Source organism: Aotus nancymaae, unplaced genomic scaffold (genome assembly GCF_030222135.1).
Source record: "Aotus nancymaae isolate 86718 unplaced genomic scaffold, 86718_ANA_hifiasm-v0.15.2.pri h1tg000141l, whole genome shotgun sequence".
NCBI classification, from domain to species: Eukaryota; Metazoa; Chordata; class Mammalia; order Primates; family Aotidae; genus Aotus; species Aotus nancymaae.
The window spans coordinates 2,044,627-2,063,283 of record NW_026988556.1 but is presented as its reverse complement, the minus strand read 5'-3'; the positions used below and the strand labels follow the sequence as shown (position 1 = coordinate 2,063,283).

Sequence of the window (18,657 nt, the reverse complement as noted above, 5' to 3'; positions counted from 1 at the left end):
TATTGAATAGGTTTGTTTGTTTTCTTGTAAATCTGTTTTAGTTCTTTGTAGATTTTGGATATAAGTCCTTTGTCAGATGGGTAGATTGCAAAAATTTTTTCCCATTCTGTTGGTTGCCAGTTCACTCTAATGATTGTTTCTTTTACTGTGCAGAAACTCTGGAGTTTAATTAGATCCATTTGTCTATTTTTGGCTTTTGTTGCCAATGCTTTTGGTGTTTTAGTCATGACGTCCTTGCCTATGCCTATGTCCTGAATGGTTTTGCCTTGGTTTTCTTCTAGCGTTTTTATGGTGTTAGGTCTTATGTTTAAGTCTTTAATCCATCTGGAGTTAATTTTAGTATAAGGTGTCAGGAAGGGGTCCAGTTTCTGCCTTCTGCATGTAGCTACCCAATTTTCCCAATACCATTTATTAAACAGGGAATCCTTTCTCCATTGCTTGTTTTTCTCAGGTCTGTGAAAGATTGGATGGTTGTAGATGTGTGGCGTTGCCACTGAGGCCTCTGTTCTGTTCCATTGGTCTATATCTCTGTTTTGATACCAGTACCATGCTGTTTTGATTACTGTAGCCTTTTAGTATAGTTTCAAGTCAGGTAGCATGATGCCTCTGGCTTTGTTCTTTTTGCTTAGAATTGACTTGGCTATGCGGGCTCTCTTTTGGTTCCGTATGAAGGTTAAGGTGGTTTTTTTCAGTTCTGTGAAGAAGGTCATTGGTAGCTTGATGGGGATAGTATTGAATCTATAAATTACTTTGGGCAGTATGGCCATTTTCATGATATTGATTTTTCCTAACCATGAGCATGGAATTTTTCTCCATCTGTTTGTGTCCTCTCTTATTTCGTTGAGCAGTGGTTTGTAGTTCTCCTTGAGGAGGTCCTTCAAGGAGATTGTAGCAATTGTGAATGGCAGTTTGCTCTTGATTTGACTCTCTTTAAGTCTGTTATTGGTGTATAGGAATGCTTGTGATTTTTGCATATTGATTTTGCATCCTGAGACTTTACTGAAGTTGCTTATCAGTTTCAGGAGATTTTGGGCTGAGATGATAGAGTCTTCTAAATATACAATCATATCATCTGCAAATAGAGTCAGTTTGATTTCCTCCTTTCCTAATTGAATACACTTTCTTTTTCTTGCCTGTTTCCTCTGGCTAGAACTTCCAATACTATATTGCATAGGAGTGGAGAGAGAAGGCATCCTTGTCTAGTGCCAGATTTCAAAGGGAATGCTTCTAGTTTTGCCCATTCAGTATGATATTGGCTGTGAGTTTGTCATAAACAGCTTCTATTATTTTGAGGTACGTTCCGTCCATACCTAGTTTATTGAGAGTTTTTAGCATAAAGGGCTGTTGAATTTTGTCGAAAGCCTTCTCTGCCTCTATTGCAATAATCATGTGGTTTTTGTCTTTGGTTCTGTTTATGTGGTGAATTATGTTTATAGACTTGTATATGTTGAACCAGGCTTGCATCCCCAGAATGAAGCCTACTCGATCGTGATGGATAAGCTTTTGGATGTGCTGTTGCAATCAGTTTGCCAGTATTTTATTGAAGATTTTTGCATCTATGTTCATCCTGGATAGTGGCCTGAAGTTTTCTTTTCCTGTCGAGTCTCTGCCAGATTTTGGTATCAGGATATTGGTGTCATAAAAAGATTTGGGGAGGATTCCCTCTTTTTGGATTTTTTGGATTTTTTGGATTAGCTTCAGGAGTGATACCAGTTCCTCTTTTCATGTCTGGTAGAATTTGGCTGTGAACCCATCTGTACTTGGGCTTTTTTTGGTTGGTAGGCTATTAATTGCTGCCTCAACTTCAGGCCTTGTTATTGGTCTATTCAGGGTTTCAACTTCTTCCTGGTTTAGGCTTCGAAGGGTGTAAGTGTCCACGAATTTATCCATTTCTTCCAGGTTACTGGTTTATGTGCATAGAGTTGTATATAGTAATCTCTGATGGTGGTTTGTATTTCTGTTTAATCTTCGGTGATATCCCCTTTATCATTTTTATTGCATCTATTTGATTATTCTCTCTTCTTTTTTATTAATCTGACTAGTGGTCTGTCTATTTTTTTGATCTTTTCAAAAAAACAGCCTCTGGATTTATTGATTTTTTTGAAGGGTTTTTTGTGTCTCTATGTCCTTCAGTTTTGCTCTGATCTTAGTTATTTCTTGTCTTCTGCTAGCTTTTGAGTTTTTTTGATACTGCTCCTCGAGGTCTTTCAATTTTGATGATAGAGTGTCGATTTTATATCTTTCCTTGCTTTTCTTGTGGACATTTATTGGTACAAAATTTCCTCTAGACACAGCTTTAAATGTGCCCCAGAGATTCTGGTACATTGTGTCTTCGTTCTCATTTGGTTTCAAAAAACATCTTTATTTCTGCCTTCATTTCATTATTTATCCAGTCAACATTCAAGAGCCAGTTGTTCAGCTTCCAGGAAGTTGTGTGGTTCTGAGTTAGTATCTGAATTCTGACTTCTAATTTGATTTTGCTGTGGTCTGAGAGACTGTTTGTTATGATTTCCATTCTTTTGCATTTGCTGAGGAGTGATTTACTTCCAATTATGTGGTCAGTTTTATGTGTGATGTGGTGCTGAGAAGAATGTATGTTCTTTGAATTTGGGGTGGAGAGTTCTGTAAATGTCTATTAGGTTTGCTTGGTCCAGGTCTGAGTTCAAGTCCTGGATATCCTTGTTAATTTTCTGTCTCGTCGATCTGTTTAATATTGACAGTGGAGTGTTTAAGTCTCCTACTATTATTGTGTGGGAGTCTAAGTGTCTTTGTAGGTCATTAAGAACTTGCTTTATGTATCTGGGTGCTCCTGTATTGGGCACTTATATATTTAGGATCGTTAGCTATTCTTGTTTTATTGATCCTTTTACCATTATGTAATGCCCTTCTTTGTCTCTTTTGATCTTTGCTGGTTTAAAGTCTATTTTATTAGAGACTAGGATTGGAACTCCTGCTTTTTTTGCTCTCCATTTTCTCAGTAGATCTTCCTCCATCCCTTTATTTTGAGCCTATGTGTATCCTTGCATGTGAGATGGGTTTCCTGGATACAGCACACTGATAGGTTTTGACTTTTTGTCCAATTTGCCAGTCTGTGTCTTTTGATTTGGGCATTTAACCATTTACATTTAAGGTTAATATTGTTATGTTTCAATTTGATCCTGCCATTTTGATGCTAGCTGGTTGTTTTGTCCATTAGTTGATGCAGTTTCTTCATTGTGTCGATGCTCCTTCCATTTGGTATGTTTTTGGAGTGGCTGGTACTGGTTGTTCCTTTCTAAGTTTAGTGCTTCTTTCAGGAGCTCTTGTAAAGCAGGCCTGGTGCTGATGAAATCTCTGAGCAATTGCTTGTTTATAAAGGATTTTCTTTCTCCTTTGCTTATGAAGCTTAGTTTGGCTGATATGAAATTCTAAGTTGAATGTTCCTTTCTTTAAGGATGTTGAATATTGGCCCCCACTCTCTTCTGGCTTGTAGGGTTTCTATGGAGAGATCTACTGTGAGTCTAATGGGCTTCCCTTTGTGTGTAACCCATCCTTTATCTCTGGCTGCCCTTAGCACTTTTTCCTTCATTTCAGCCCTGGTGAATCTGATGATTATGTGCCTTGGGGTTGCTCTTCTTGTGGAATATCTTTGTGGTGTTTTCTGTATTTCCTGGACTTGAATGTTGGCCTGCCTTGCTAGGTTGGGGAAGTTCTCCTGGATAATATGCTGAAGAGTGTTTTCCAGTTTGGATTCATTCTCCCCATCACATTCAGGTACACCTGTCAAACGTAGATTAGGTCTTTTCACATAATCCCATATTTCTTGGAGGCTTTGTTCATTTCTTTTTACTCTTTTTTTCTCTAATCTTTCCTTCTTGTTTTATTTCATTGAGTTGATCTTCAATCTCTGATATCCTTTCTTCTGCTTGGTCGATTCGACTATTGAAACTTGTGTATGCTTCGCGAAGTTCTCGTGCTGTGTTTTTCAGCTCCATTAAGTTGTTTATATTCTTCTCTAAGCTGTTTATTCTCATTAGCATTTCTTCAAACCTTGTTTCAACTTTCTTAGTTTCTTTGCTCTGGGTTAGAACATGACTTTTTAGCTCATTTATGTTTGTTATTACCCACCTTCTGAAGCCTCTTTCTGTCAATTCATCAGACTCATTCTCTATCCAGACTTGTTCCCTTGATGGTGAGAAGTTTCGATCTCTTGGAGGAGGAGTGGCATTCTTGTTTGGGGTATTTTCATCCTTTTTGTACTGGTTTCTTCCCATCTTTGTGCATTTATCTATCTGTGGTCTTTGTGGTTGTTGACTTTCAGATGGGGTCTCTGAGTGGATGTCATTTTTGTTGCTGATGAAGTTGTTTCTTTCTGTTTCTTAGTTTTCCTTCTAACAGTCAGGCTCCCCTGCTGTAGGACTGTTGGAGGTCCACTTCAGACCCTACTTGCTTGGGGACCACCTGCAGTGGCTTCAGAACAGTGAGGGTTGCTGCTAGTTTTTTTTTTTTTTTTTTTTTGAGACGGAGTTTTGCTCTTGTTACCCAGGCTGGAGTGCAATGGCACAATCTCGGCTCACCGCAACCTCCGCCTCCTGGGTTCAGGCAATTCTCCTGCCTCAGCCTCCTGAGTAGCTGGGATTACAGGCACACGCCACCATGCTCAGCTAATTTTTTGTATTTTTAGTAGAGAGGGGGTTTCACCATGTTGACCAGGATGGTCTCGATCTCTTGACCTCATGATCCCCCCACCTCGGCCTCCCAAAGTGCTGGGATTACAGGCGTGAGCCACCGCGCCCGGCCCCTATTCTTCTTTTATCTTTGTCCCAGAAGGATACCCGCCAGATATCAGCCTGAGCTCTCCTTTATGAGGTGTCTCTTTGGTTATACAGGGATCGGGGAGCTGCTTGAGGAGACAGTCTATCCCTTATAGGAGCTCAAGTGCTGAGCTGTGAGCTCTGTTGTTCTGGTTAGAGTTGCTGGGCAGTTACATTTAAGTCTGCTGCAGCAGAACTCATAACCACCTTTTTTCCCAGGTGCTCTGTCCCAGGAAGGTGGGGCTTTATTTATAAGTTCCTGACATTCTTCTGTCTTTTTTCAGAGATGACCTGGCCAGCGAGGAGGTAGCCTAGTCACAGTCTGCCGGCATCGGCGTTGCTGAGCTGCCATGGCCCTGCCCAGCTGCTGTGTGAACTTCCTTGCAGTTTTTTTTATAGGAGTATAGTTAGAACTGTCTCAGTAATGGTGGTCTGCCTCAGTAATGGCAGACTGTCTCTGTAATGGCTGATTTAATGGATTTAATTCTTGGTAATGTAGGATTTTCTCGGTAATGGCGGACGCCCTTCCCCCCGCAGAGCTGGACCATCCCCAGTCCAGCTGTGCTTGCTGTGAAACACTGAATCCAGAGCGTTTCAGATTGCTGGTCTTTGTGGGCATGGGACCAGCTGAGCCAGATCAACTGGCTCTCTGTTTCAGCCCCCTTTTTTTCAGTTGAACGGGTGACTCTGTGTCTCAGGCGTTCTAGTCACCAGTTGAAATAGCACCCGAATTTCTTTGAGTTTCTGTGCAGCAACTCACTGCACCAGCTGAAACAACTGCGCTAGAGACTCGTGGTGATTTTCGGCCCAGGAATCTCCAGGTCTGTGGGCATTCAAAATTCATTTGGAAATGCAGTGATCACTCACCCTCTGCGTTTTCACTGGGAACTGCAATCTGGAGCTGTTCCTATTTGGCCTTCTTCTACTGAAATCTTTTTAATGAGATTTATTATATGGCCTAAAATATTGTCTATTTTAATAAGTGTTCCATAGGTACTTGAAAAGCATGGTGATAAGTCTGCTCTGTTCTTCCTAATTTTCTGTCTCCTTGTTCTATCACTTCTTGAGTAAAAGGTATTGAAACCTCAGATTACTTAGAAATTGGCTATTTCTTTTTGTAGTTCTATCCACTTTGGCCTTCTGCATTTTGAATTTCTTATGACATTAGGGGCATAAACATTTTGGATTATTATGTCTTCTTGATTAAATGAAACTTTTATCATTATGACATGACCTTATTTATTGCTGGAAATGTTTTTGCTGTGAAATCGACTTTAATGTTAATACAACCATTTCTTCTCAGTAGTCTTCTGAAAAGTGTTAGCATGTATTGTTTTCCTATTCTTGTAGCCAATTTATGTCTTTACGATTAAAGTGCACTTCGTATAGACAGCATGTAGTTAGGTATTGCTTTCTTATTGAGTCTGTCAGTCTGCTTTTTAATTGAGGCTTATAAACCAGTTTCATTTATATTGTGATTATCAATATAGTTACGTTTTTTGTCATTATGCTGTTCGATTGCTGTTAGTCTCGCTGTTATTTGTTCCTCTTTTCTTCTTTTTCTGCTTTCCTTTAGATTAGTCAGCTATTTTCTATAGTTTAATTTCACATTTCTTTTTTGGTTGATTGTATGTAACTGTTTGCTATCTTAGTGGCTTATTTCAGATTTATGGTATATAATTTTAACCTATCACAGTCTGCCTTCAAGTGATGTTATACCACATCATAGATGGCATAAGAAAATGACAATGGTACCCTTTTATTTTTTTTCCCAGACAGTTCCTTCCTGGATCTGTGGGATTATGGATTTTGCCAAGTTTAGAATGTTTTTGGCCATTTTTTTTTTTCAGTTTTCTTTTCTGTCTTTCTTCCTATTTGGGGACATATATTAGTTGCTTGAAGGTTTCTCATAGTTCATCATGTCAAATTTATGATTGTGATGTTTAATCTGTGTTTATTTTCAGCCTCTGTCATTTTTACCTCTGACATTGCAATTGGCATTTCTGCAAGTATGGTTTGATTTTTAAAGAAATATCTTACATGCCTCCACTTATTGTCGCAGGTTTTTTGGGGGTACAGTCATTTACTTATAAACAGAATTCTTTTTTTTCTTGCTTTTAGATTTTGGGTAATTTGCCACTCCTGAGGCAAGAGTTTCCTGATTATTTCTTGTCCTGTGAAGTATGAGTTTTTGGACCTGGCTCCTGGGAATGGACCCTCTTCTGGGCGCTTCGAGAACAGCAGACATTGTTTCTTCTAATCTTGTTCTATTGTTTTCCCTGCCGCCTTGGTCTTAGGAAGTTTCCTAGCACATGTGGATTTTTTTCATTATTCTATTAAATACTTTAGAGTGGACCTCTGCAGATGTCCAGGGTTTGTTTCCTCTGCTGCTTTCTCCTCTCAAGTGTTCTGTCCTGTGATTTCTCTCTGCTTTCATTTTACCAGACTCTTAGCGTCACCACCACAGCTCAGGGAATCTTGTGTCAGATTTTCTCCCTTTGTCATGGCCTGGGAGCTCTGTCCACACAAAAAGCTGGGACTTTTGTAAGGCCTACATTTGTTTCTTGTCTTTCAGTGATTACCATCCTCATTACCAAAGTCCACTGTGTTGAAAGGCATTGTTTCATTATTTTGCCTGGTTGTTTTTGGCTTCAGGTAAGAAAGAAAATCAGCACCCGTTGCTCCCTCTTGGCTGGAAGCAGATTGCAGCAGAGCTCCAGAACATGCATCAGACTAGCCAGAGTGCTCTGCTTCCTCCTTTGCTCAAGTGCTTCCTTCTCATTTTTCATTTCTCAGTGTAGCCTTCTCTTCCTCAGGGAAATCTTCCCTTGGGCAATTATAGGTCAAATTCTCTTATGTGATTATAAAACTATGTATTCTTAAAGCAGCTATCTGAATTTATATTTGTCACCTTTGTCTTTGTTCTTCACTATGCTTTAAGCTAAACAAGGTCGGACGTGTTGTCTGTTTTATCTGAAGCTCTTTCTATAATTTCCACATTGCAGGCAGTCAATATATACATACTCATTCAGTGTATGAATGATTGCCATGTTGATATCCACAGTCCTTTATATCTAAAACCCTACTCATGTATTTTATCTCTATTTTGTTTTCCCTTGGTTACAGATTTTGTTAGCCTATTGAAAATCAAGAATGCAGTATCTGCACATGAAATATTAGTAGAACATAAAATATATTACTGTGAACAACTTACAGTGAAATTTCAAAAAATGAAAAATAAGATTAGTACACTACAAAAGGAACTGTCTGAAACAGACAAAACCGAATCACAGTCAGAGCATCAGAAACTTGAATGGAAACAAGAGCTCCATAATTTAAGGTAAAACATTCTAGTTTTAAAGAAATATTTGAGCTGTTTATACTAAAGATATGTAGGATAATTTTTATAATAGTTGACTTACCTTCTAGGGTTTAATAGAGAAAAAAACTTCTTAAAATTGTGGAATGTGAAATTCTTGGGTATAATATCACAAGCTCTTAATTGTGAATATTTCTCTAATAATTAATTGCATATTCCTTTAAATCATTGTTTAAATGATTATATAGATTTCTACTCTATGGCAATCTCATTATTTAATAAATTGAAATTGGGGTCTTAATTTATTGTATTAATGCTGTAAGGAACATCCTACATAGCCATAATTTTCTCCATTTCTATTCATTTACTTTGGAAAAATGTTTCAAAATAGAGCTATCTGGTTAGAGTATAGGAGCTTTTAAAAAAGATTTTTGATGAATATTTCTAAGTTGTTCTTAAGAAAGTTTATATTAATTTATAATTCAACAGAGTATGACATGGATATTTTTCTCCACCCAGAGTAATTATTTCTAAAATTATTCAGTTTTATTTATTTTTATTTATTTATTTATTTTTTTGAGACAGAGTTTTGCTCTGTCACCCAGGTTGCAGTGCAGTGGTGGAATCTCAGCTCACTGCAACCTCTGCTCCTGTGTTCAAGTGATTCTTGTGCCTCAGCCTCCCAAGTAGTTGGGATTACAGGCATGCATCACCATGCCTGGCTAATTTTTTTTTTAAGCAGAGATAGGGTTTTGCTGTGTTGGCCAGATTGTTCTCAAACTCCTGACTGCAAGTTATCCACTGGCCTTGGCCAGACTGGTCTCAAACTCCTGACTGCAAATTATCCACTGATGACAGCATGAGCAACCATGCCTGGCCTAGTTTTACTTTTAGTATGCAAGGAATTAAAAGTAAAATGGAATTTTACTTTTAGTGATTACTGATTAGCTTAGTCAACATCTGTCTCTGCTACAGAGATTAAATTAAATCAAGATTCTATGCTGAAAGCACATATTACTCTTTACTGTTTAAATATTAAATTTTGTCTTGTTTGAGAATGGATTTTAACATTGTTTGTAAAATACATAATAATCAATAGGGTAAGTTAAAAGTGTTATTAAAAAAAGAAACATAAAAGGTATGGGGTAACATCTTAGATTCCTTAGCCGAGGCTTGGATGATAGTTATCTGCAGATAAATGTTGCAAGAAGACACCTGAAGGTGCTATCTTACAATGTAAATCATGTTTAGGGATACCTGCAATATTTCATGAATATGAAAATTTATTTCTGCTGAAGGTATCAACTTATTTATAAAAAATAACTTCTTTTTAATTAGCTTACTCTAAATGATTCATTCTGACTGAGGAGTAATTATTAATGTGTGAAGAAAAGGTAATTTTTAGCTTGCAACTTTACCTAAGAATTTTCAATGTCCTTTTCAATAATATTTACTAGAGTTATTAGTAACAGAAGCTAATCAATTAGCAGAATGTTTATTCCTTACTACTTTTCAATTTATATATGTCCTTTGGAAGACATTGAAGTGAGAAATTAACATGAAAACCAGAAAGAAAAAATATTCAAGAGCATGAGCACTTTATTAGGAAAATAAACCAGCATACGAGTGCTTTGTTTTTAAAGGATTTTAAGATAAGTATATTTAACCACAGATTAATCTTACAACAAGAAGAAAAAAGAAGAAAGCCTGAAAAGTATGAAAAAGGTACAGAAGAGTTCGAAATAATGGAAAAGCAATATTGGACACAAGCTGGAGCGAAAAAACAACTTCAACTGATTCTCAAATCATTGGAAATGAAATTGAAGACTGTAAGAAATAATTTATATCAGGTACATTAACATTTGGTAAAATTTTATATTTCTAATATTATTTTGTTAATATTATAATATCCCTTTGACTTAATATATATTTAGTTCTAAAACCACAAATTTTGTTTCATCTTAAAAATGAATGACACTTATAGCTACAATTATTTATTGTAAATCTTGGCATCAAAGTAGTATTTTATTTCAGTTCAAAGACCTTTGGAAAACAATGATATTCCATGATATATACTTAGTGATATTTTATAGATAAGTAATTTGTTCCTAGTGATATAGTTCAATATAGTTTTTTCTATTTCACATTAATTATGGTTTCAAGCATTGTGAAAATGAAATAAAAGTTATCATAATAGTACATAATCTCATGATGTCCTAAGAAGAGCTTTATAAATGTTATCTTCTTTACTTTTGGTGTTTTGAAAGAAAAGATTTTTATTGTATTTGCATATCTACTTCATGGAAGTAACCATGATCTGGTGGAGGAGCACTAGGAGTCAGAAGACCTGGGGAAAATCCAGCAGCTTCTTGTATTTTTAAACTTTCCCTTCAGAATTGTGATAACTAAATGACTGAATTGATGTATGCATATAAAAGTGCTTAGTACAATGCCTAGATTTATCATTTATCAATACCTGTCATTCTTAAAACTGACTCTAAAAATGTAAGAAAAGTAGAATTATCTATAAAATATTTGCAGGAAAAAGGAAAGGAATTTGGAAAATTTCATCTGTCCAAATATCTGCAGAGCTAAGGCTCTTACACTATAGGGAAAAGTATAGGTTAGATGTTAGTGTGTAAACCCAATTTCTAAATGTACTCATAGTTACTAATCATTTATGCCTTTGGGTTTGTTGAAATTCAGTAAAAGCCTTTTTTAAAATTAATTGTCTTGAAATACATTTTTGAACTTTTGAGAATTTATGCTCTAAAATGTTTGAAGTTTTGATTCAACTTCTCTTTTCCAGTTGGATATCCAGATGACAATTCTTTCATTGTATAAATGTATGGGTTATTACTTATTTAGTTTCAGAAGAAGTCATAATGTGTCATTTTTTTGGGTACTAATTGAAAGTTTTCTTTGTTTTAGAGTTCTCGTACTCATGAAAAAGAAAGAGACCTGCGGCAGAAAAATCACTTGATGCAGGATGAAATGGCCAGACTCTGGCTAGAAATAGACACAATAAAACATCAGAACCAGGAAAATGAAAATACGTATTTCAAGGATATTGAAATTATAAAGAAAAAGAGTGAAGACCTTGAAAAGACTCTAAAGCTGAATGAGGAAACATTGACAAAAACGATAAACTGGTATAGTGAAAAGCTTAATGCTCTGACATTGGATAAGAATACAGTGCTCAATTCTGAGCTAGAGAAGGAAAAACAAAGAAAGCAAAGACTGGAAACAGAGGTGGAATTATACAGTTGTAGACTGACTGCTGTTCTATGTGATCGTGATCAAAGTCAGTCATCAAAAAGAGACCTACAGCTTGCTTTCCAGAACACAGTAAATCAGTGGTGTCCTTTACAAGAAAATATGAATTCTCATATTCAGATTCTTTGTCAGCAACTTTCTAAAGCTGAGAGTAAATCCAGTGGCCTGGAAACTGAGCTCCATTGTGAAAGTGAGGCTCTCAAGAAAAAGACGTTGGCTATAGAACACAGGCAAAGAGTCATAAGCCAAACACAGCGTCGATTGAAGGCCATTGAACACATGTACCAAAATGCCCAACATATAGTGGAAAAATATGTGAGAAAGCAACCATCTGTAGAGGATGAACTATTTCAGATACAAAGCCAAAATGCATTGCATCAACAGCAACTTAATGATGCTCACAAGCAAGCTGACAATCAGGAAAAATTAATAATTAATATCCAAGCCAAATGTGAAGATACTGTAGAGAAACTTCAAGCTGAGTGTCGAAAGCACTGTATTCTGCTAGAAGAGAACAACAAGGGGTTGATAGAGGAATATGCTCTTTTAAAAGAAAGGCAATGTCAGTATGAAAAAGAGAAAGAAGAAGAAGAAGTAAGTATCAAGAAAAATACTTATTTTTCAAACTTCCTGAAGTAAAATTTAAAGTAATATTTGGTTATGGCTAAACAGTGAATCTAGTTGAATATGAAAGTATATACATGATAAACAGATCTGCTGTATCACCTTAAAAAACGTAACTTGTTTCCAGCAAATAAAAGTTAGAGCTAAGAGATGTGACAATGTGACACTCAGGAAATTTTAAGCATTTCAGTTACAAAATGTTAATATAGACTAATATTTATAATGTAGTCTTAACACTGCTGAAATAATTTTAATGTCTGTATGTTGCCACATTTTAGGATTATGATAAAACAGATATAAAGAAATATTCATACCTAAAGTGTTATTTTGAAATTGATTCAATTAATTGGTTTACTTTGACCATTAATTCCAGATTTCCCAGATGAACAAAAGTGTAATCCTTATTTTAAAATTATTTTTCTTCAATAGCTTTTAATGTATCTTAGTTGGTATAATTTTATTTATTATTTTATAAATAATATAATATTATTTATAATATCTCTCTGTTGCCCAGAATGGAGTGCAATGGTGCGATCTTCGTTCACTGCAACCTCTGTCTTCCAGGTTCAAGTGATTCTCCTGCCTGAGCCTCCCGAGTAGATGGGATTATAGGCACCTGCCACTATGCTGAGCTAATTTTTGTATTTTTAGTAGAGACTGGGTTTCACCATGTTGGTCAGGCTGGTCTTGAACTCCCGGCCTCAAGTGATCCGCCCACCTGGGCCTCCCAAAGTGCTGGGATTACAGGCATGAGCTACCGTGCCTGGTCAATTTTATTTTTTTTCATGTCAATTTCACTTAAATCTGAAAATAATTCAATCTTAAATTATACATTGATGTGACCTTTCCATTCTTCAAAGACATTAGTTTTTCTTACATTATAATATGGGGAAAATGTGGTAAATGTTACCAAACTAGATTTGATTTAATCTTCCCACTAGCATTTATAAGTTACTTTCGATTTTTTAATGAAAAATGTGGTCATAATTTTTATTTCAAGGCTCAGTGACTCTCATTTGGATATAATGTCCTGTACAAAGATAAGCTTAGCTGTCTGTGATTTATTAGTTTCACGTTGGATCCCCATTTTCAGATTAATGAGGGGTGGTAGGAATGGAGGGAGTAGGGAAGAGAGACATAGCAGCCAAGATCAGGGAGGGAGGTAGAAGCCAGGTTACCTAGAGCATTGAAGGCCATTGGAATGTAACTTTTCTTCTGAGATGGAAATCTGTTGGAAGGATATGAGCAGGTGACTGAATATGTGAGGAACTCTGAGGTTGATTTGAGCTTCTTCTTATAAAAAAGAGAGAAAACATTGCACAGTGTAAAATTCACTACCACCAGTCCCACCCACATACCTGTTTCTTTTTGAGGTTTAAAAACCTCAGTGCATATTCATCAGTGGACTGAATCTGTTGTATGAGTAACACAGCAGCAGTTTGGCATGAAGATAACACCTTCTTTATCCTTAACTGGATTCATTAATAAACAGGAGTGTATACACATGAGGGGGAAAAAGAAAGAATCTGTGTGTGTGGTGATACTTTTCTAAGTGTATACATTAGAGTTAAATATTACTAACACAACTTAATAATAAGGTGATATGTAAAATCCGTAACAAAAATAACATCTTATCAGGTAGTTGTGAGAAAACTCAAACGAGAACTGGGTGATGCCCTGAACAAACAATTACTGTCAGAAGGTATGCTAGAGATTTCATCACAACGTCAAAATACTTTAGAAGATGAGACACGAGATACAAAAAAGAAATTCGGACTGATGAGAAGTCAGGTATGTATGAAACTTAGCATGTCAACAGTTACTCTGTAGCTGGTTAATATCAACTGTTGTAGGATACTAGTTTTAGTGGACAGCTTTTTTCATATTTTAATTATAATTAATTTTATTATCTTTGTAATGCACTCATTTCTCAATCTCTGCTATGTTTTATAATAATAAATATTTTTCTTATAATATTTCCAGTTAAGAAAGTTGAGAATTACACATCATTTCTCATAGATTAGATAATTTTTTTTTCTGCTTACAGTATATTTTTAGTGATTTTTGTATTGCCATGGGGATACAAGCCAGATTAATTCAGAGGATAATTCCTAATGGAATGTTTCAGAAATTTTTCTTTTTTTAATCTCTACTTTTCTGTGTGAATAAAGAACTTGTGCTTACTTATTTCATGGGTTTCAGTTTAACTTGTACAGAAAGGCCATTCTACAGAATAAATTTTTGTTTTGATAAAAATCCTTGCTCTGACTTTATATTGGGCTATAGTCAGAGTCATATGACTATGAGCAGTTAGCATTTGCCAACATGTGTCTGTCTACTTTCTCTAGTTTAAAAAAAAAAAACAACTTTAAAAATGGAGTTATAGAAGGTCAGCAAAGGGTAGGTTTGAGATGTTTGCGTGGGTCAAGTGGGCATTTTGATAACATGGCTTATCCTTTGGCATGTTTAATGGACATCCCTACCGTTTAAGATGACACTTGTAAATAAATTCTCTCCTAATGATGATGTGAGCCCTGCTACTCAATCAACAGAACCTGTAGGATCTTATTTGAAATTGATCTTGTCTATTTTAATTATGTTCCCATTTATTTTTTAATTTTCTTGTGGTTTGCCTGGAGAGGAAAGATGATGCTTAGTTTTAAATATTAAAAATGTATAAGTTGCCTTGCTACAACAAAATTAAATGCATACACACAAAAAAGAAACAAAATTATAGCTGATGTGGTAGTGGTGTTTGGAATTCAAAAATATAAATGCTTACCATAAAGTAATTTTCTCTTTCCCCGTTTAACCAAATTTATCAATTTGAGTATCTGATAAAATATAAAGTAAAAGCAAGAAAAATATTGTATTTTAATCCTACAGCATAGGTCAGTAAATTTTTCTGTAAAGGACCAGGTAGTATTATTGGAGACTTTGTGAGCCATAAGATCCCTGTTGGAACAACTCAACACTGCACTTACAGCACAAATGTAGCCACAAACAATATGCAGATTGCAGGAGTGTGGCTGCATTCCAATAAAATTTAGTTAAAAACAGGTAATAGATTGATTTGTCCTAGATTATTATCATTTTTTAATAAAATACATTTTGATAGTTTAAAAACAGTATTTTATATATACCATCTTTTGTTCATTCATTTACCTATTGATAGGCATTTGGTTTCCACACCTAAAGGTTGTTTTCAATTCTTTGTTTTAGATATAGGAAATCCAGGATCAACTCACAGAGACTCTAAGATATAATGAGGAGATGCCAGACCACGTGCAAAAGTACAATTTAAAGCAGCACACATAATATCTTGAGTATTTATAAAGCAAATGAGTAGTGTAGTATGAGAACTATATCAGTTAAGATAATAAGTATGTCTATGTGAAGCCAAGAAAAAATTTCAGCTGTAAGCTATTTTGAAATGCATAATTTTTCTACTTTACTTTTAATTTTACACATCATCCACAAAACAAAGGTAGAAAAATGGCAGTTGCTCAATTTTCTAATTTTCAAATGTCTCAGAATTTATGTAATTATTTCTTCAGATATTTTTTCAGAATTTATATGTTGTTTTTAAAAATTATGTCTGTAAATAATTATTTTAAAATATATGTATTTTAGGCTTACACTGGAAAATGTCATGTTAAAAATTAGAATGAAAGAGCAAGCGAACAAAATTGAGCAGCTTCCGAAAATTCTGGTAAGTTGAAGTTCAATAAGACAATCTCTTAATTTCTGTCACATTGAAAAGGAATTTTATTTTTCTAGTAGGACAGATTGAATATCCCTTGCCTGAAATTATTGGGAAGACCAAAAGTGGATTTTTTCCAGATTTTGGAATATTTGTATACACCTAGTGAAATACCTTGGGAATGGTACCAAGTGTAAACATGAAATACGTTTATGTTTCATATATACCTTATGCACACAGCCTGAAGATAATTCTATACGATATTTTTCTTTTTCTTTTTTCTTTCATTTTCTTTTTTTTCTTTGCAAGAGAGGAGTGGGTGCGGTGGGGCACAGAGTCTTGCTTTGTCACCCAGGCTGGAGTGCAGTGGTGTGTTCTCAGCTCACTGCAACCTCTGCCTCCCAGGTTCAAGCAATTGTCCTGCCTCAGCCTCCCAAGTAGCTGGGACTATAGGTATGTGCTGCCACACCAGGCTAATTTTTGTATTTTTAGTAGAGATGGTTTCACCATGTTGGCCAGGCTGGTTGACTTCAGGTGATCCACCTGCCTTGGCCTCCCAAAGTGCTGAGATTATAGGCATGAGCCATCACACCCAGCCTGTACAATGTTTTACAAAAACGTTTTGCATGTAACAAAGTTTTAACTATGTTTTCATCACAGCCTGTCACATGAGGTCAGGTGTGGACCTTTCCAGTTGTGATAACATGCCTGTGCTCAAAAAGTTTCAGATTGTAGAGCATTTTGGATTTCAGATTTTCAGGTTAGGGATGATCAACCCAGAGTAGAGATACTCCTTGACTTACAATGGAGCTACATGAGAATGTCTCTTGTTTAATTTAAACATTATTAATAATATTTGACTTTTTCAAATACAGCAGGTGTGCAAGAGAACATAACTGCAGAAGTACATGAGGGTATGTTGCCAAAAATTATGAATTAAATTTAAATCATTGATTTCTGAAATGAACTGTAAATAGTGAATGTCATCCCTCTCCATTGCTTTGTTAATAAATACTGCATTAAATACTTTTTCTTATACACATTACTGAAAGATGTGAAAACATAAACATTCATAATGAAAAGTATACTTATGCCTCATTAGTTTATCATGTTTTATAACTTTAAAAAAAATCTCAAGAAGTCTGTGGGTATCCCTTTTTTTCTGGCTCTACACTTTGTTCTGCCATCTCTATGGAACCATCAGCTTGCACACTGAAACTGTTCTCAGAAAACAAAGACATCATCAACTCCTCAAGGTTATGGTAGTGATTTAAGGCCAACAGATCCTAGATTAATGTATCAAGCAATTACTGTTCATAAGCAGTCACTTCACCAGTGACATTTTAAGTGTGTGTGTGTGTGTGTGTGTGTGAGTGTGATGTATACCTGGTTTCTGGACACTGTTCTGTTCCATTGATCTATCTATATGTCAAAATCACACTGTTATGATTATTGTAGCTTTGTAATAATTCTTCAAACTGCATTGTATTTGCTCTCTAAATCTATTCCTTTGTTTTTTCCGAGTTACTGTGCATTTCTGTGTTATCTATATGCCATGGAAGTCTTAAAATCAGTTGTCAGTTTCTACAAAATACCTGCTTGGATTTGGACTGGGATTGCATTATGTCATGGGAAAGAATTAACATCTTAATAATGTTGAGTCTCTCAACCTATGAATAAGGTATTTTCTTAGATCTTCTTTGATTTTTCTCCACAGTACTTTTTGGTTATCATTGTACAGATATTTTGCATAGTATGTCAGATATATTCCCAAGAATTTTATATTTTAATGCTATTAGAAATAGTATTATTTTTAAAATTTCAATTCCTAACAGTTTATTTGTAACATATAGAATTACAGTTGATTTTTGTATATCAATCATGTGTCCTGCAATGTGGCAAAACTCACTTACTGATGTCAGTAATATTGCAATGGATTTCACTTGATTTTCTACACAGATGATTATGTCTGTGAACAAAGACAGTTTTACTCATTTCTTTTCAGTCTAAATTCCTTTTATTTTATTTTCCTCCCTCCCTTCCTCTCTTCCACTCTTCCTTTCTTCCTTCTCCTGACTCTCTTTTAAAAGTGGTTACAGTGGCTCGAATTTCCAGTACAGCGTTGAACAGAAGTGGTAAGAGCTGACATGCCAGTCTTATTCTTGGTCTTAGGGGAAAACATTCAGTCTTTCATCATTACGTAGGATGTTAGCATTAGGTATTTTAAAGAAGCCCTTTGACATGTTCAGGAAATTCTCCTGTATTCACAGTTTGCTGAGATTTTTTTTTTTTTTTTTTTTTTTTAGATGGAGTTTCACTCTTGTTGCCCAGGCTAGAGTGTAGTGGCCCGCTCTCAGCTCACCGCAACCTCCGCCTCCCAGGTTCAAGCAATTCTCCTGCCTTAGCCTCGTGAATAGATTGGATTACAGGCAAGCACCACCATGCCCAGCTAATTTTGTATATTTTTTAGTAGAGACAGGGTTTCTCCATGTTGGTCAGGATGGTCTCAAAATCCCAACCTCAGGTGATTTACCTGCCTCAACCTCCCAAACTCTTGGGATTACATGTGTGATCCACCACACCTGGCCCCACCGAGATTATTTTTTTAATGAAAAATGTTCAATTTTCTCATGTTTTTTCTGCATCTAATACATATGTGGGGTTTTTTTTTAATATTGTTAATATAAGATTGATTTGGGGGAGAAGGTTAAGTTCATATTTTTAATTCAAAATAATGTTTAAACAGTTTTTTCTTGAAATTTTTTATTCTAAATCTTCTGTTTAAAAGATGCTAAGCATTGTCAATTATTTTTTAAAGTTCTGGTGAAGTATATATAATATAAAATTTCACATTTTAACAGTTTTTAACTCCATACTTCAATGGAATTAAATACATTTACAATGTCATACAACAATCAACATTATTAATTTCTAGAACTTTT

At 35.4% G+C, this 18,657-nt stretch overlaps 1 protein-coding gene across 1 annotated transcript in view; it reads left to right on the top strand.

Annotated features, from left to right (window-relative positions):
• The window catches only part of LOC110569126 (ankyrin repeat domain-containing protein 62-like), a 78,675-nt gene extending 64,094 nt beyond the window's left edge, over nucleotides 1-14,581 (top strand). Inside the window, exons 14-17 of the mRNA XM_064371595.1 lie at nucleotides 7,920-8,133; nucleotides 9,785-9,962; nucleotides 11,044-11,982; nucleotides 13,651-14,581. Coding sequence (XP_064227665.1) covers nucleotides 7,920-8,133; nucleotides 9,785-9,962; nucleotides 11,044-11,982; nucleotides 13,651-13,842 — 1,523 coding nt within the window. The 3' untranslated portion in view covers nucleotides 13,843-14,581. The remainder of the gene's footprint in view (nucleotides 1-7,919; nucleotides 8,134-9,784; nucleotides 9,963-11,043; nucleotides 11,983-13,650) is intronic.
• Nucleotides 14,582-18,657: the final 4,076 nt, after the last annotated feature.